Raw genomic sequence first — 18,196 nt, forward strand, 5'->3', positions numbered from 1 at the left:
GTGGTTCTTCTATAGTACCATTAACAAACCCTAATAGATCATAGGTTCCAAGCATAGTTTCAACTTGGTCTTTCCACATTAGATAATTGCTATCATCTAGTTTCTCTGTTATAAAGTTAGTAACAGAAGAGATTGGTGGAAGATTACCTTGATTTGAGGCTGCCATGATTAGAAAATTGAATAGATGATTAAAGAACCAGGAGATGCTGGAGAGAAGTCCGAAAAAAACAGTAAGTGATTCTTTATCACTTATCACTTTTGATCTTGAAACTTGATATTGATCTTTGTTATCTAATTTTGATCCTTGTTATCTTTTTTAATGACCCATTTTATCTGAATTTTGATCATGTCTTGTTTTGATTTTGCGAGATTTAGAATGATTGTTCTTGAGTTGAAGAGAAAGAAAACCCTAGCTGAGGATCACAACCTAACTGATACCATGTAAGAAACTCTCTTAACTCGATTTTATTTTCAATAGTTCTTTTTGGTTTACAAATATCCTTATATAGGAGAAGTGATAAGAGAGTTGTAGTTAGTTATAACAGAAAACCTAAAAACAGAAATAACAGAAAATAACAAGTCTAACTAACTTTGTTTCTTGATTTCACACAGGTGCCTTTAGACACAATGGAAGTCAGTCTAATCCTGTTGACTTGGTCTTGGAGCTTGGTCTCGGTCCAACTATTGACTTGACTGGGAAGACTAGAAGAAGGGTTTTGGTTGACCATATAAAAACCCTTTTCTAAACATGTTTGCCCTAATCTCATCCCTTCTCTTCTTCAGCCGAAACCCTAGCTTCCACACCTCTTCTCCACCACCACCCACCCCCATCATTAAAACACCACCACAGAAATAACCCACAACCCTCTTCTTCTCCACCACCACCCACCACCATCAATAAAAACACTCCCACCATTTCTTCACCACCACACCACCATTAAACCTATCGCTCCACCAACAGATCCGAAATTGACGCCACCATTAACCAAACCAACACAACCAGATTTTGGCAAGAACAATTCACCGCTACAAAGTTTTACTGTCCATATTAAGCCTTATATATCTAACAAACTCAAGCTATTGAGTATAGGGACAACCATGCGGGTAGAAATTAATGGGCATGCGTACTGTAATAATCCTAGACTCGTGGATGGGCTTACGATCCGGCAGTCATGGACGCTACGGCAGGCAAGGCTTTTTTGTTCGCGTTCATCCACGAGGGTCCGTGGATGCTCCACGGTCATGGACCCTCGTGGACGCGGGTGTCTGTGGACGGATCTCAGTAGTGGGCCAAAATCGGACCCCTAGATCCAACTAAAGATATTTATGATTTGGTGTACTGGATGGACAATTTGTTATGTACTTTCTGTTAGTCTGGTACATCAACAGAGAGAGTACAAATTCAGCAACTTCTTCCTTTCCTGTAATAAACAAAGAGAGAGAAATAGTCAAGATATTAAACCAAGCTAATTGACTTTCTTCAAGGAGTAAATCTTCCGGTTTCTTTGGTGAGTTTCTCATCTACCCAGGAATTGAATTTCCTTCTGCTAAATCTCTCCTTTTGTTTCAGATCATTCAAATTTCATGTTCATTATTCGAATAATTTCAACAAATCAAATTGTTTTTTTCTCTTTTAATTGTGTCTATTAGTTGAGTTCTTATTCCATATTATTCTTGCAGTGTTAATTATGTTGTTAAAGTTAAAAATTCTATTATTTGATTGATTAATGCTTAAAATTGTGATTACAAAGTCTCACCTTGTTAACAAAATAACAGAAGCCCTCTCTGGTTTTCGCCAGAACATAACTTATTTCTTTCTAATTGAATTACTAAGCTTGATTCATTTAGGGTTTCATTCTAGAGTTTTATTCATATTCTTGTGACTCACTAAAATGGGTATTTGAAATTTCTCGATTTTAGTCTGTATATCTTTGAAAATATTTTGTTCAAGTTAAAAGATTCACTGAAATTAGTGAAACAATTAGTGGATTTAACTTGAAAGAGGATTTTTTGGCTGTTTATTACTGAATTATCAATTCTTCTTTAGAGCTAAAAATGGAAAAGGAGCAAGAGCTAGAGTGGATTGAAGCTCAAAAGATTGTCATAAGTGTAGACCTTTTAGATGCAGCTAAGAAACATCTTGAGTTTCTAGCAACTATCGATCGGTATCGATGTCTCTACGAAGATGGGCCTATTTTAAGACGAGCTATATACAGGTACGTTACCTAACAAGTGTTTCTTCAATTTGTTTGTTAATATTTTTTAACAACACTGTTTTTCAAATTTATCGACGATTTGTAGTTTTGGATGTCTTGCCAGTGAATAACCCCTAGAGTGTAATCGAAGTACTCAATGCCTTAAACCAGGGCCGGAAGTACAAGTAGGCTAGTTCGTGCTACCTTTAAAATAGAAAATAGATTCAACTTTATGTGGATTATACTATTTGGTCCGAGCCAGACCCTCAACTAACGTAGCCTATATAGACCAGCCTCCCCTCTACCGCAATTCTTGGTTCTTCGCCTGTCTTTGTAATAGTCTCACATTGCTCACAAGAGTGTCCAGAGACTGGGCTATATGTGTAAGCTCAAGCTTAGTAAGTACCGAGGCCTTTTGGGTGGGCTTGTGGTGCCTTCGCCAAGAACAAAACCCCGTACCCGTGTGGGCTTGGGCCTGGGTGGTTAAAGCGGGGACAATATCGGCAACTGCTAAGGTTTGGAGCGTTACAAAGTGGTATCAGAGCCGAGGACGGCTCTTCGCTGAGGGTGGGGGATTGTAATAGTCCCACATTGCTCGCAAGAGTGTCCAGAGACTGGGCTATATGTGTAAGCTCAAGCTTAGTAAGTACCGAGGCCTTTTGGGTAGGCTTGTGGTGCCTTCGCCAAGGACAAAACCCCGTACCTGTGTGAGGTGGTTAAAGCGGGGACAATATCGGCAACTGCTAAGGCTTGGGGCGTTACAAAGTGGTATCAGAGCCGAGGACGGCTCTTCGCTGAGGGTGGGGGATTGTAATAGTCCCACATTGCTCACAAGAGTGTCCAGAGACTGGGCTATATGTGTAAGCTCAAGCTTAGTAAGTACCAAGGCCTTTTGGGTGGGCTTGTGGTGCCTTCGCCAAGAACAAAACCCCGTACCCGTGTGGGCTTGGGCCTGGGTGGTTAAAGCGGGGACAATATCGGCAACTGCTAAGGCTTGGGGCGTTACAGTCTTAGAGTATTGATTTGTTTTCAGTGAAGTAGTTTTTGTTTTAGTACATATAATATAGTGGATAATTGTTATTTACCAAACTATGTGGATCGATAATTGGTCCTTTCCTAATCGTTTAAAGTATGTCCTTTTATAGAGCTATCCGTATCAAAATGCCATATCACAGTGTGGAAATGCATCTTTCTGCAAGTTTATAGGTGTGATCCCAACTGAATACTAAAGAAAACAGAACAAAGTCAGTCATATTTCAATGGCTTCATCCACCTCTTTATGTCCTTTCTGTGAACATGAACTCTTCTTTAAAATGACAATCTAGACTGTCAAACTCACGCACAGTATAATTGATTTACCAACTCAACGGTCTACACTTATCAATTATTTTGAGCTCACAGTTTCGCGATTGTAATTGTGTCTAATGTTAATTTTCAGGTACAAGACTTGTTGGCTTCCTTTGCTTGCTAAACATGTCAAATCTGAGGCCCCAGAAGCCCCTTTGGTTATCCCTCTTGATTGTGAATGGGTTTGGCACTGTCACAGGCTAAATCCAGTAGGTTTTTTTCCCTTTTCTTTGGTATTTGGACCATTTTGACAATGCATGTCCCATAATAGTCTTGTATGCTTTGTTATATAGGTAAGATACAAAGCCGACTGTGAGGGATTCTTCGGGCAGACCCTTGACAACCAAAATGTTATTTCCAAGATTCAAGGGGTACCCACAAAGAAAACAGAAGAAATCTGGAACGAACTGTACCCACATGAGCCATATGAGCTTGACTTGAGCGGCTCTTTCTCAGATAATGCTTCTGAAATTATTCTTGACAATCAAGAGAGTACCAAATATGATCTGGTTTCAGCTATTACTAGGCAGAGCTCTTTCTTTTACCAGGTAAGAGAGACGATCTCAGTGATTAACCTTTTCCTCTCATACAATAGCAGTACCAAACCAAATCAATTGCCATCTCCAAATTCTACCATTAGCTACAAATCAAGTGCACATTTCAATGCATTATTATGACATGGACGATAGAAGTTTCTTAAGCTGAGGAACAGAAGCCCACAATTTCATTGGGCCATGGGCCAGTCCTTTAGTGTACTCGAATTACAACCCGTTGTCTTTATGTTGATGATTTAGTAGTATAGTGTGAGAACTCCGTAAATAAAACTATTGATATAACTGTTGTTCGCACCGTATAACTTTTTTAGGCAACACAATTTTAAGTCTCGCGATAAGCCTACACCTAAGCCCAAGTTAGACAACTCATAGTTCTCATAATCCAATTTGTGTTTATTTATCTTGGGAGGTTACTTTTGACAGGTATCGAGACCCAACATGAATCATGATCTCTTCCTGGAAGGAGCAATAGCCCGATACAAAGGGTTTCTTCATCTTATCAAGAGAAACAAGGAAAGGTCTATCAGGCGCTTCTGTGTTCCCACTTATGATATTGATCTTATATGGCATACACACCAACTTCATCCTGTTTCTTACTGTAAAGATGTCATTGAAGCCACTGGAAAGTTGTTAGAGCATGACGACACCGATTCCAACAGAAGCAAAGGGCAGAAACTTGATATTGGATTTTCAGGAACAACGAAGCAGTGGGAAGACACATTTGGTTCTAGGTATTGGAGGGCAGGGGCAATGTATAGAGGAACAGCACCAAAACCGCTTACAGTAGTTCCATGGAAGTCAAGTCTACAGAGCAAGAATGTCGTTCCTTTGAATGAGACTCAGAAAACAATTCAGCTTCCCAAGGTTGAGGTCGTAGAGGTAAGCTTCTACCACCTTCTGATGTTTTTTCTCTTCTTTTGTCCTAAGTTCATGATCTTCATGTTCTTGAACGTTATAAGAACCTTTCTGTTCTCATGTCTCTACCTTTCCTTTATTCCCGTCTGTATTGTAGGTAGTTTTGGAGATCGTGGCAGTAAGAGATTTACCGGTTGGCCAAAAGGGTAGCGTCTTTGTCAATTTTAGTAAGAAAATGCCGGATGCTTTCTTCAACGCGAAGAAAAGATTGAGTATCTTGTCTGTATCTGGGGAGAAGCAAGTGGCGGCTTTCCAGTGTGAGCCGAACGGAGAGCTTTTCTTTGAACTCATGTCACATTCGCCCTCAAACCTACCCATAGCAAAACGAGCCAAATCCATGGGTACAACTTCGATCTCTTTGAAGGATTTGCTAGATCCGAAGTCTAAGCTGTCGGTGGAGAAATGGTTTGAGCTAACTCCAACTTCTGGCATTAAGAACTCAAAACCAGTCTATCTGCGCGTAGCTGTTTCCGTCAGTATTCCGACAACTTCACCACACATGCTTCATATGGTACGTTCACGACCATTTGCAAAGAATTCATGTTTCTTCCCACTTCCTGGAAGTATCCAACAAACAAAGACTTGGACTTCTGTTGTGGATGAAGCTGGCAATGAAATTCTTAACATCCAAATGAGGTATGAAGCTGGCAATGAGATTCTTCTTCTGATGCCTTTAGGAGTCCTGGACCCCTTCTATATTTATCTCCGTCTTTGCATTTCAGGAATTTGAAGAAAATGGATGGAAAAAGCGACTCCATTTCAGGTAAAGAGGTTATCGGCATTGTGGGCTTGTCTGGTGAAACACATGTTTTAGCAGAGTGCACGGGAACGGGGTGGTCGCTTTTGGATCCTAATGGGTCCTTTCAGTTTCAACACAAATCCGGTGAACAAGGGCACATACTTGAGCTCTCTTCTAACAGGATGGTAAGCGTCTTCTTGTTCCGATTCTCTCTCTCATTGGGCTATACACACTATGTAACTGGTTACGTACCTATGTCACTTACGTTTTGTGTATTTGTGATATAGATCAAACTTTTTCCTGGTAGAGTGCTGGAATATGAACCAAAGACATGTGATAGGCTGAAAACTGAACCCGACTTCGTCACAGTAGTTCAATTCTCTGCAGAAGATCCATATGGCAAGGCTCTTGCGTTACTTAACGTGAAATCTGGGCTTCTTAAGGTATATCAATGCTTTCTTTTCTATTTTTTCATAACAAACAACTCGTCTTTGGTGTACTGATAATACTTGGAGATTCATACTCAGGTCAAAGAAGAATGGTTTGTGTTGCCTGCGATCACGTTGACTTTTATACTCTCAGATATTCTGAAAAGCGAAGGACACATTGATTTAGTTGCCAATGGAGAACTTTCAAAGAAGATAGCAGATTTGAATGAAGATTTTGAAAAGAACATCACAAAAGACAAGAAAACTGAATTAGAAAAGGATGTAGAAGTGGTTGAGGTAGTAGCTGGGCAAGTCTTCGAAGTGCTACCAGAGAGAAACACGGAGGGAGTACGCAACGAAGTATACGAGGACGCTGCTAAAAGTGGTGGATGTGGTGGCTGCGGTGGTGGCAGTGGTTGTGGGAACATGGTAAAGAGTGGCGGCTGTGGCAGTGGCTGTGGAGGTGGCTGTGGAAGCGGCTGTGGTGGTTGCGGGACCATGGTAAACAGTGGAGGATGCGGTGGTTGTGGTGGCTGTGGAGGGGGTTGTGGAGACAGTGTGACCGTGGCTAAGAGTGGAGGCTGTGGTGGTTGCGGTGGTGGTAGTGGCTGTGGAAACATGGCAAAGAGTAGTGGCTGTGGAGGTGGTTGTGGTGGTGGTGGTGGTTGTGGCGGTGCTATGAAGCAGAGTGGTACCTCACTTGCCGCAGTATAATGCAGCTATCGACTGAAATTGATATCAGCCCAATGCGGATGAACTTAATACGTATAGATATGGTATGAATTAAGAGGTGACATGTAAATAAATAAATCATCTCCTCACTATTTCCATTCGAATTTGTCGTGTGCATATGAATATGATGATGAAGTTGAAGACTGAGAATAAACAGTTATCCTTCTAATAAGTGTGATGGTTACAAACCTTGCTATTCTCTATTCTTTCTTCCTTACCTTTTTTACACATCTCCTGATGCAGCCTTTTATCGCTTCGGATGCAAACAGAGGTTCACTTCAGGTTGTAGAGGTTCGAAAATGGCCCGCCACGACCCATTACAATCACCTCGTGAAACAACACAAGCCCATCAAAAGATGGGACTTGACAGGGCAAAGTCCCTTCAAATTACCCCCACTCGGCTTTTTAGCTATACTGCATTTATCATAGTGAAAAAGAATTCCAAGAAATGAGAAACAACATCGATACAACACTTGTTATTGGTATCATCGTTATAGCAAGAATACATAATAGACATCATAGGTATAAATGATCAATCAATGACAGTAGATTCATAATCGACATCATCGTTCTAGCAAGAATACATTTTTGTCCATAAAAAATTACACAAAAAATGCTACCTCTGTAGTTACCCAAAGCTATCGAAGAACCCCAATATCCTTTTTCACGTTTCGAAGATACAGTTGATTGAACTTCCTTAGTATCACAGACCACATGATGGAAAAGATCAGACCCAAACTCAGAATTTTCAGTAATCACAGGGAGGAAATAAGGTACCTCTAGTTTCGTTGTTGCGTCTCTACTAATCGATCAGAAGTAATAGTATCTCGCGAAATTGAAGAGTGAGTTCGATCTGTTGGTGTTCAAATTGTGCTAGAAAGCGGGTCCGAGGGGAATAGAGTAATAAGAAACCGATGAATCATCTCAAAGCTAGTGAATGTGATGACAGCAGCTGGAGTTGTCCGAATTAGATTTGTAGCACAACCACGATAAAAACCAGCAAAACCCTCTTTCTGAAATACTTTCTTAGTGCAGTCGATGACACCAGAATACTGCTTCTCTGCATGATGCCCTTGTTCTTGAAGTCTCGTGCGCACTACCTATGAAGCAGAATTAGAGGAAAAAGGAACAAAATATTATTACCTTAACATCGGTAATAGATCGAAAATGGTTAGTCGAATGACTAAAAGGCACCGTGATAAAGCTCAGTAGTGTAGATACACAACAAACACACACAAGCCACAACTCTACTTCAAATTAAACTCTATAAATTCAAATTTTATACAAATTTGAGGGTTTGGCACGAGATTGGCTCAGACTCTACTCAATACAGATCCGATCCACGAGTTAGTTGGACGAATCGGCCGATCACAACTACTTAAAGGCCTATCATGATAAGCGTTGGAATTTCCCCCCTCCCCAGGCCCCAACTCCATCCATTATAGATTATATTGAGGCAAATTAATTTTGTAAGCCTAGTCTAGCCTGTGGTGTCCAACCCAGACGTTGTCCGTCATGAGTGTCTCCAGCCTTACAAAAATTGAACAAATGCTAAAGCGCTTACGTCATTCTGACCTATGCAATAATCATTAGCACGAGAAACAAATAAATACACTTACGGCGACCATATTGTATCATCGTGAAGTGAAAAATTGTACCTCATGTGGATACGTCAATGTTGATGCAGCTACTTTAGAGACTGACGAGGCAATCGCAACATCACGTGCGCTAAGTGAATCAGGGGTAGTGTTATCTGATAGCATCAAGTAGATTCAGAAAGATCAAAATCTCCGCGAGGAATAGATTGTAGTAGATAATGCAATCAAGAAGCAGAAAATACCTCGTTCAGCCAGGTAAATTTTGATCTTTTCGTATGTTGGAAATTGAATAGCAACGTGGCTGATACCAGCCAATGCAGGTACAAGTCCACTATTCCATGCACAAAGAATCAAAACCCAGATAATAAGAATCGGTCGTTCATAAGATATAACGAAAAACCAGATATTTGTTTAAACTTTAAACCATCTGAGGGTTTCTTTCTGTACAGAAGAAAGATGCATTACCTGTATAATCCACGGTAACCCTCCTCCTTAGTTATCCTTCTTAAAGCAGATAATGTACTCCTATATGGGACAACTCCCGTCCTTATACCCTGAGTCTAAGTACAAAAGAGAAAGGTTAGGAAAGCCGAGAGCCAGACCTTTTTCATAAACTAAGACTTCACACGGTATTCTAACTAACAAAACAGTCCATTAACTAACTGAACAATTATCAGAAGCAAAGCAGCACATAAGGCAGGTCGATGATACGAGGAAGCTGTGCTGAGTACAAGTGCCCGACACATGATCAAATTACTCTATGAAAGTCTTACTCTACGAAAATTATGAAACAATACAGTATACAGATTACAGAGGAGAAATGAATTAGACACACGATAATACTACCGGGAATGTCAATTTCAAATGGCTTCGTAATACTACCCAGTGATTTATCCAGAAACAAAATCCAACATATGCCCCATTTACTAACGCAAATATATATATATATATATATAAATATATATATATATATATATATATATATATATAATGATCACAAGCATTTATCTTTTCCTACTAGGACAGTATGATATCATGTCTGACATACTTGGAATCTTGTCTTGACAACCCAAAGAGGATTGGTAGCAATGGTTGTTGCAGCTCCAGCACCAGCAGCAGCCATTATGTTCGCTCCTACTGAGAGTTGGTGGTTTCCAACTACAAAAACATTTAAACTACTCAGCTTATCCATGAAAGATTGCCTAAGTTTAAAGGAAATATTATTATACAAACGATGTTTATCTATAGTTATAATGACAAAAAATTATTTAACTAACCATCTTCATATAATAAACTTTTGAGTTGCTCGTATATTGAAAAGTAAACCTGCAAATTCACAATAATGGTTAATCGAAAGATAATAAATATGATTTCATCTTCAGATAACAGTTCGGATAAACTATTAAGTGGGGAAACATATCGACAGATACAAGTACTAAAGTAGTTATTTTGCATGAGGAAACGAATGCACACAGAGTGAAAGAGACATGGAAGAGGATAACTCACTGCCCAATTTGGAAGTAATGCCAAGACAGTAGGAGAAAGACCCCTGTACATTCCGCGTATTCCCTCCTTTTGAAAAATTCGTTCCAAACTACCAACAATTAGACTACCTGAATATAAACGTAAACCACTTCTTCATCAATAAGTTGACTTTCGAGAAATAGAAAATGATGATTATGTTCGCCTTTTTCTTACTAATATTTGGATAACCCCAAAATTAGTACAAGAAGAAGATAATTATACTAGTTACTTAATGCTAAAATACAACTGGTTAATTGTTATTACCTAAGATGCCACAATTGTACCTAAGCTAAGGTACAAAACAGAATCTATAAGTCACTTAACATCAAATATAAACTTGAACACTGATCAGTAGTTAACTAAGCCAAACTGTCTTAAGAACACCCATATTAACAAAAGAGAACACACACAAACACACAGTGTATAAAATCGAACAACGGAACTACAAAGAGGTTAAAGATCATTGCTTTATCAAACAGTGAAGATTATATATAGAACAGAGAAAAAGAAAACCAAATGAAAATACCTCTAATAGTTCCATTCCCAAGTTTGGGTATCCCATGAACTTGAAGCCTTGTCTTTATAACATCCAATGGACAAACAAAAGTAGCAGCAATTACACCTATTATAATCAAATACCCAAATCTCTAATTTCAAATCCCTCTCAAACAATTAAAAAAAATCAAAACTTGAACAATTCAAACTTTTAAAGTTGTCGAATTGAAAATTTGAGAACACATACCAGCAGCAGCACCAGCTCCAGCATTACAGAGGATGAACTTAGTACTAGGTCCATGTGATTCAGCGGACATTTTTTAAATTCAAATTGATATTAATCAAATCAAAGTTGGTATTTTGAGCAGTAAAATCTAGGGTTTCCTCTCTCAAGAGGGGGATTTTAGTGAACCAAATTAGCATGGCAAGAGAAAAGTATCTTGAGAGAAATCAAACTGAGTAATTCTTCAAATCAGGCTGGCGGAAACTACAACATGAATTAAATTAGGGTTTCGATAAGATCTCATGAGAACTTAAAATCACCATCAAAAGATTAACGAATTGCAGGAGAAGATGTGGAAAATGATCGCCGTTTTCATGGACGAATTTTCCAATCTCGAATCTGATTCGAAATAATAATGTTAAATGGAAGGAAGAGTTATCTGGTGTATCTCGGGCTACGAATATAAAATATACTCGATTCAAATAATCTAAAAGAAATACTTCGTGGCTTTTTAGTGGGACCCGTTCTCGCGGTAGATGTTATAATTGGTGGTGTACTGAAGTTTCGGTAGAAAGGAGAGCACATAATCAATTTAATGTACCAATAAAATATCTGAATCTTACATGATAGTGGATTAAATAATATCCAGAGTGGCTGAGAATGATAGGACGAGAACGTCAAGGGTCAGCCCTAACTTTTGTTTTTTTTTTTTTTTTTGATGAAGTAACCTAACTTTTGTTTTTTGATAAGATGATTTTGCTTTTTGTTTTTAAAGAGTTGATTTTGCTTTTTTTTTTTTTAAGAGTTGATTTTGCTTAAATGTTAGTAGTATGTTATATCATCTATGACGTGATTAGATTCATGTACCACAAAGTTGAAGTTCATGTTAAAAATTTGCAACCACTACAGTGTAAATGGAACTTTTTCGCAACGTGAATACAGTTTCAGCAAAATGCAATTTATTTGCAATCCATTTCAAGTTGCAATCAAATTGCAAACTGTCGCGACCAAATCTGATGTAGATTGTTGCGGAAGCGTAAAAGTAATGGAATCAACCATTGTTATTAAACTAAATTAATGAAATAAAGCTGATGAAATAAAGATAAAAGCGATAAAACGATAAACTTGATTAATAATAAACAATAAACTTGATTAACAATAAACTTGATTCATAATATTCTCTGATCTGAATAACAAGGACAGACCTGACTTCCTTTTATAGGAACTTAGAAACTTCTAGATAGACTCAAATTAGGATTCCTAAATATCAAAGATGCTCAAATATAGAAACTTCTAAACCTAGACTTAGTAGGAAATACTAAAACATGGAAACTCCTAAACTCTAACCCTAATGGACTCGGCCATGAGGCCCTCTAACTAGTTCGGTCGTGAGGCCCATCTTGATGGTCTCCATCATACTCCCCGGCCGAGAACGAACTTGCCCTCAAGTGAGACTCAACAATGCAATCCTTAATTCCCACTTCGAGTGAACGGTGCATTGGGGTCGAAGGACACCCACTTGGACGAAATCACTAGCTTCAATCTCATAGTGCAAAGAATCTTGCAAAAATAAATGTAGGAAAGAAACTTCCAACAAATTGCAACATCTCCCGTCATCTTTTAATTTGATGAAGAAGACCACAAACACCACATAATATTTTATGGAAAAATCAACCTTGAATTTCTTCACTTGAACGATCTTCCCACGTTCATCTTCGTGTTGCTTATAAACCAAACTCGAATATGGCTTAATCAAATCTAAACTAGAATGAACTGACATTTTCAAGCTAAAAGAGGATAATTCACTTTGTTCTTCTTGTTCCTTCGTCATTGAGAAAATTTTATTTTTTTTGTCAAGAACTTCTTCAATACCATCGAACACAGTGACCGAAGTAACATTCGAGAACTGTCTACTGGATTAAATTTTTGTCTCCACATATGAAAAATATTCATCTAAAGGAAGAAAAACATACCTAAAGATGCTTTTCAATGTAGTCCAATCGTCGACGAATTTTTTTCCTTGATCAATGAGTCTCCATTGCATCTCGTTGAATTTTTCATAGACTCTTTTAGACAAGTGTTGTTCGATGACAAAAACCTTATCTTCGTCATGGACTTCTTGGTTTATAAACCAATCTTCCATCTGTTGAATCCAAAAATCTATATGATATTGATAATCAAACATAGGAATTTTAGAATCGACATTAATTTTGTTTTGATCTTTTCGATCAACATAGAGTTGTTGTGCATCTCTTAAAGGATCCCAACCTAAAGGCGGAAGATTATTCCAACATTCAAGATGAGAAGTATTTAAAAAAAAATTATCTGTTCCCAGATTCTTAAAGCTCTGAATACCAGCTAATGTAGATTGTTGCGGAAGCGTAAAAGTAATGGAATCAACCATTGTTATTAAACTAAACTAATGAAATAAAACTGATGAAATAAAGATAAAAGCGATAAAACGATAAACTTAATTAATAATAAACAATAAACTTGATTAACAATAAACTTGATTCATAATATTCTCTGATCTGAATAACAAGGACAGACCTGACTTCCTTTTATAGGAACTTAGAAACTTCTAGATAGACTCGAATTAGGATTCCTAAATATCAAAGATGCTCAAATATAGAAACTTCTAAACCTAGACTTAGTAGGAAATACTAAAACATGGAAACTCCTAAACTCTAACCCTAATGGACTCGGCCATGAGGCCCTCTAACTAGTTCGTTCGTGAGGCCCATCTTGATGGTCTCCATCAAAATCTCAAATTGTACCAAAACAAATCAAAAGCACATCTCAAATTATATTTAGTTTCAACTTTCATAGTTTTGGTTCGAAAAAGAAAGATTGTAGTAGAAAGAACAAGCAGAAGAAGTTTGATGATATTTTTTTAGCGAAAGAAAATTTTGGAGTGAGAGTTCTGACCAAATCTCCCTTCATCTAATAACGGTTTCATCTATTTTCTTCAACCGTTTCATCTATAGGTAGAACTTTAAGCATTGTTTTCTCTTTCCCAACGTTATATCTTCCACTCTTCTTTCCCTCTTCGATCTCTCTTCCACCTTTTCAACTCCAATTGACCTATTAGTGGAGAACTAATTTTTAGAACTATGTTTTTTTAGAACGTAAACCAGTATTATTTATATGTCAAAAGTTTACAGTAGCAAGAGGGAAGTTATAACAGAAAGTTCAAATCCCAAAAACACAACTTGAAATTCATTCTCATAATTATAATCCGTCGGGTTGTATCAGAAGTGGCCACGTAAACCGTCCCGAGTCTAGCAGTCTTCATGCCGACTAGCAACCGTAACATCAGCCGCATAAAGGAACTTGACCTCTGTTCTTGCGAGCATTCGCCAACTAATAATCTCGTCAATGACCTCCATTTTTTCAATTTCAGTTGATATAATCGACTGAGTTATATCTTTGCCCCCTCTCTTTTACAAGGATAATTCTAAATCAAGCTCCTGATTTAGGTATAGAAGCTCAAACTCTATAATTTGTTTATTTGAATGAAGAACAATTTCCTTTAGTGAAGATGGTGGTCACCTCACTTTGGATGTCCTAAAGTCACCATTGTGTAAGAGTGCCTACGGCCAAACAAAAAGGTCGCGATTTAGGAGCATAACAAAAAATCTTTTGAAAATAAAAGATTTAGTCAACCATGATTAACTTAGGGGGCGTATTTATTTTTTGGTAAGAAATTAACTAACTTCTCTTGCCCCCTAATGTTCATCTTCCTCAAATCTCATCTCACCAACAATTCCAACCACTACATCTTTCCGCCACCATCTTCATCTCTCGCCTCTTTTCTATCTCTCTCTCCCTCCGTCCCTTCTTCTTCATTCTGAGTTAAAGAAATAGACTTTAAAGAGAGAAGAAAGGGAACAAAGGATAGAAGGAAAAGGAAGAGAGAGAGAAAGAGAAAGGAGGTAAGAGACTAAAAGATGAAGATGGTGGTCGGAATTTATTGTGGGATGAGGTTTGAGGAAGATGAAGATTAGGAAGCAAGAAGTTAGCTAATTTTTAGATATAAAATAGTACAGTTCAATCATGGTTGACTAAGTTATTCCCTGGAAATTATTTTCAAAAGCCTCTTGCTTCCACCTACAAAAAGTGGCTATAAACTATTCCCATTGATGAATGTCCTAAAAAATAAACCTAAAAATGAATCTTAGAGGCCACTGGCATTCAATTGGGGCAAACAACACCCCGAAGGGATTGACCCTGCCACGGTGCCACCCATGGCCGCCCTCTACTAGTGGAACTCAAGGCCCGTGCACTTTCATCTACAATCTTTTTTCTTTTTGGAACTCACTTTTCTTTTTTTATTGTTGAAATGGAACTCACTTTCATCTCAATCTACATTCCGTCCTGCCTCCAAATAGATTGCTTTTTGAATATTTACATTATAGGCAATAGCTAAACTAGCCACTAATACTGAACCCCACATGTGAGTTAGTCAAGTTTCAGGACCAATATTTAAGCAAGTGAATGCAAATTAAAATCACTTTAAAGAATCAAACTGATAATGAATGTGTAAAAGGATAAATACTTGTGAGAATAATTTCAAATGAGAGAAAGACAATCAAACAATAAATATATAATATGTGAGTCATCTCCACGTATTGTCAATTAATTTTAAAATAAATGACCACAAATTTAACAACACTCTAATGTCTCTTTTTCCGGATGAGGAAAACGTGTTGGAGAAACACGTTTGCTTATACTTATATGGTTGGGGCTTAACATTATACGTTATAGCAAACCTAACCTTTGGTTCCTATTATTGAAGCCCATGCTTTTTACTCTTAAAAAGGCAAGGGAAGTTTGTTTCAAGTCCCACATCTGCACAGATCATCTTGATCACATGGCACATGATAATCACATTAGGAAGTTTCAAAAAAATGAAAAAAATGAGGAATTATTTTCTCTGTTGAAATTTTAAAATCTTTTGTTCAATTGGCTAAGGTTTTTTTTTGTGAAATGAGACTAAAATGGAAGAGATTAAAATTTTAGTTTACTAACCTTATTTATGGACGTGTAGCGTCATTTAAACATGTTACTTATGGTGTATAAATTTTGAAATATTGTAATTCGGAGTTTTATATTGTGAGATATATGTTCTAGTCAACAATTTGTTATCAAATATACAAGATAATTCATGACCGAAATCTATAAGATAATTTGGAGAGTGTGTAGGTTTGATGAACATCGACTTTAAATAAAGAAAATGTAGCATCCATGCGCTATTGGTGTGAAGAGGTAACATGGTATCCTTATAAAAACTAATAATTGATTTTATCTCGATGCAAATTTTACAAGTAATTGCTGTTTAAGTGAACGAATAAAACGAATATTAAAACCAAAAATCTGTGTTGCAACGTAATATTAAACATGCTTAAATAGAATAAGCAAATTAGCGTATGGCCTATATTATACTCGAGTATCAATAAGAATAAGATTAATTTTATTTTGGTCTCCAATTTGTGTTAACGGGCATATTTTGTCTCCATAATTGTCCAACAGTTTAGTTTGACCATGAGTCTGGCAGTTTGATTTGCTCCCTATTTTGGTTAAACCTTCCATTTCTACCCTTATAGGACTTTTGCAATTATAATTTTTTTTATTTGTCCACCTCATATATCTTTTTCCTCCACTTTAACGTCACTCTGCATTGCACCTTCTTCAACCTAAGAAGATTGTCGGTAGAAAAACGTCGGCTGACGACTTTATTTTTTATAGAATCTTTTTTATCTCCTTCATCTTCCACCACCACCACATTTCTTTTTCTCTCACTCTCTCTCTGTTCTGGCAAAGGGAGTTTCCTTTCATCCAAATATCGTTTGGATGTAGGGGAAACCAAATCCTAACATAGATGAAACCGTCTTTTTCTGGTTTCTTTCCCCCTTGTCTGGATGTGGGTTCCAGAACCAAACAAAGTTCTGGTGAAGGGGTTCTCCCTTTCGCGGAAACAGAGAGAGGGTGGGAGGGAGAAAGGTAGAAAGTGATCATGGCGGTGAAAGTTGTGGAAGAAGGAGGAGAAAAAGGAGTTCAATAAAGTGAAAGTTGCTGGCAAAAAGTCATCGGCTGACAACCTTCTTCCAACAACCTTGTTAGGTTGAAGAAAACGAGGAAAAGAGAGAAAAATGAAGTGAAAGAGAAAGACATATAAAATAGACAAATAAGAAAAGGAAATTTTAATTAAAAATGTGTCATTGCAGAAACGGAAAGTTTGACAAAATGGGGAGGGGGGTCAAATTGAATTCCCCTAAACAATTGGAGACAAATAGAATTGTCAGACACTTGTAGAGGCCATACTAATCAGTTGGTCCCAACAAATTCAGAGCCTAAATAAAATTAGCCCATCTAACTTTTTTTTTGTTGCAAGGAATCATAATCTAACTTGATCACTTAATTTTTTTTTTTTGCTTGCATCGTTCACGTGAGACGTGTGCGTGCGCATGTGTATGCGCGCTCGAATAGTTTCTTTAGGGGAATGTAAAATTGTCATTATATAAATTTTTGTTCAGACTCTGACTTGTGTATGAACTTTTAATTTAGAGATATAACTTATAAGCTTAAATATGCCTTAATAGAGAAATCTCTATTCATGTTATGCTCTCTTTTTTTTTTGTTAAAAGAATGTTATGCTCTCAATCATCCACAAAAATCCAAACTTAGATAAGAAGAATTTTTTTTTTGTTGAACTAGGTAAGAAGAATCTTGTTTGTGCTTACTACCTCATGCATTACAAATATTTGCACTAAGTTTGATAGTCTTTACCATGATCTATCACATATTTCATCCGGAAAACAATGTCATTTTAGATTATTTTTCACAATTTTTATTTTCTGAACGGTATGCATTGGACATCAGTTAGTCTACAATTTCTTTGAGATATACAATCGTATATGCATCCTCGAGTGATTTCATGAATAACCGAAAGAAATTAGCTATCTTTTTCTTTAGAAAAGAAAACTTGAAATTTTATGTGGATAAAAATATGGGAAAGAAATGTTGTGCAACTTGAATTTTGGGCCCCAATTATTTGTTGACTCATTGGTGACACAATCGGATTACTACAACTTCCACCAGAAACTTTTTCTCTCTACCAACTTTTATGGACCATAGCCTTTCAACAAAGAAAAAAACTTCTATGGAACGTAGAAGTTGAACACGAACCATACTAATTTGTGCTATTAATTTTTGTACCACTAAAAAGTAGAACAAAATCAGACTAGAGTTATTTTGACATAGACCCAGACTACTTCCTAGTGCTTGTAGTTGTATTTTTTTTCTTAAATCTCGCTTAAGTGGTGTGTTCCCGTCAATGACACGTTCGAAGTATACAAAATTACCCCTCTTTATACCAATTCCACCCCAAACCCATGTTCCTATTCTTCTTCCCCATCAATCACTACTGTCATAGACCACCTTCAC

The 18,196-nt window shown here is 37.3% G+C and overlaps 2 protein-coding genes across 3 annotated transcripts; one reads left to right on the top strand and one right to left on the bottom strand.

Annotated features, from left to right (window-relative positions):
- The first annotated feature begins 1,436 nt into the window (after nt 1-1,436).
- LOC147559524 (glycine-rich domain-containing protein 2-like) lies at nt 1,437-7,098 on the top strand. Of its 2 annotated transcripts, none has more exons than XM_086661431.1 (9): nt 1,437-1,508; nt 2,048-2,528; nt 3,210-3,751; nt 3,836-4,090; nt 4,520-4,975; nt 5,109-5,647; nt 5,734-5,935; nt 6,038-6,193; nt 6,278-7,098. In XM_086661431.1, exons 3-9 carry the CDS (start codon nt 3,620-3,622, stop codon nt 6,890-6,892), a joined length of 2,355 nt encoding a protein of 784 aa, XP_086517557.1. In that variant the 5' UTR covers nt 1,437-1,508; nt 2,048-2,528; nt 3,210-3,619; the 3' UTR covers nt 6,893-7,098. The 2 variants fall into 2 exon arrangements, with proteins under 2 accessions (XP_086517557.1, XP_086517556.1); XM_086661430.1 differs by having other exon boundaries at nt 2,048-2,216; nt 3,634-3,751.
- Nucleotides 7,099-7,359: 261 nt separating this feature from the next.
- Nucleotides 7,360-11,212, bottom strand: LOC147559525 (nicotinamide adenine dinucleotide transporter 1, chloroplastic-like). Its single transcript, XM_086661432.1, has 9 exons — nt 10,775-11,212; nt 10,559-10,654; nt 10,015-10,121; nt 9,786-9,834; nt 9,557-9,666; nt 8,974-9,068; nt 8,751-8,839; nt 8,569-8,663; nt 7,360-8,010 (listed from the first exon to the last, which is right to left on the bottom strand). The coding sequence occupies exons 1-9, from the start codon at nt 10,842-10,844 to the stop codon at nt 7,774-7,776; spliced, it is 948 nt and encodes a 315-aa protein (XP_086517558.1). The 5' UTR covers nt 10,845-11,212; the 3' UTR covers nt 7,360-7,773.
- Nucleotides 11,213-18,196: the final 6,984 nt, after the last annotated feature.

This window comes from Eschscholzia californica, unplaced genomic scaffold (genome assembly GCF_041429995.1).
Source record: "Eschscholzia californica isolate CP2 unplaced genomic scaffold, dmEscCali1.0.p SCAF_2, whole genome shotgun sequence".
Lineage (NCBI taxonomy): Eukaryota > Viridiplantae > Streptophyta > Magnoliopsida > Ranunculales > Papaveraceae > Eschscholzia > Eschscholzia californica.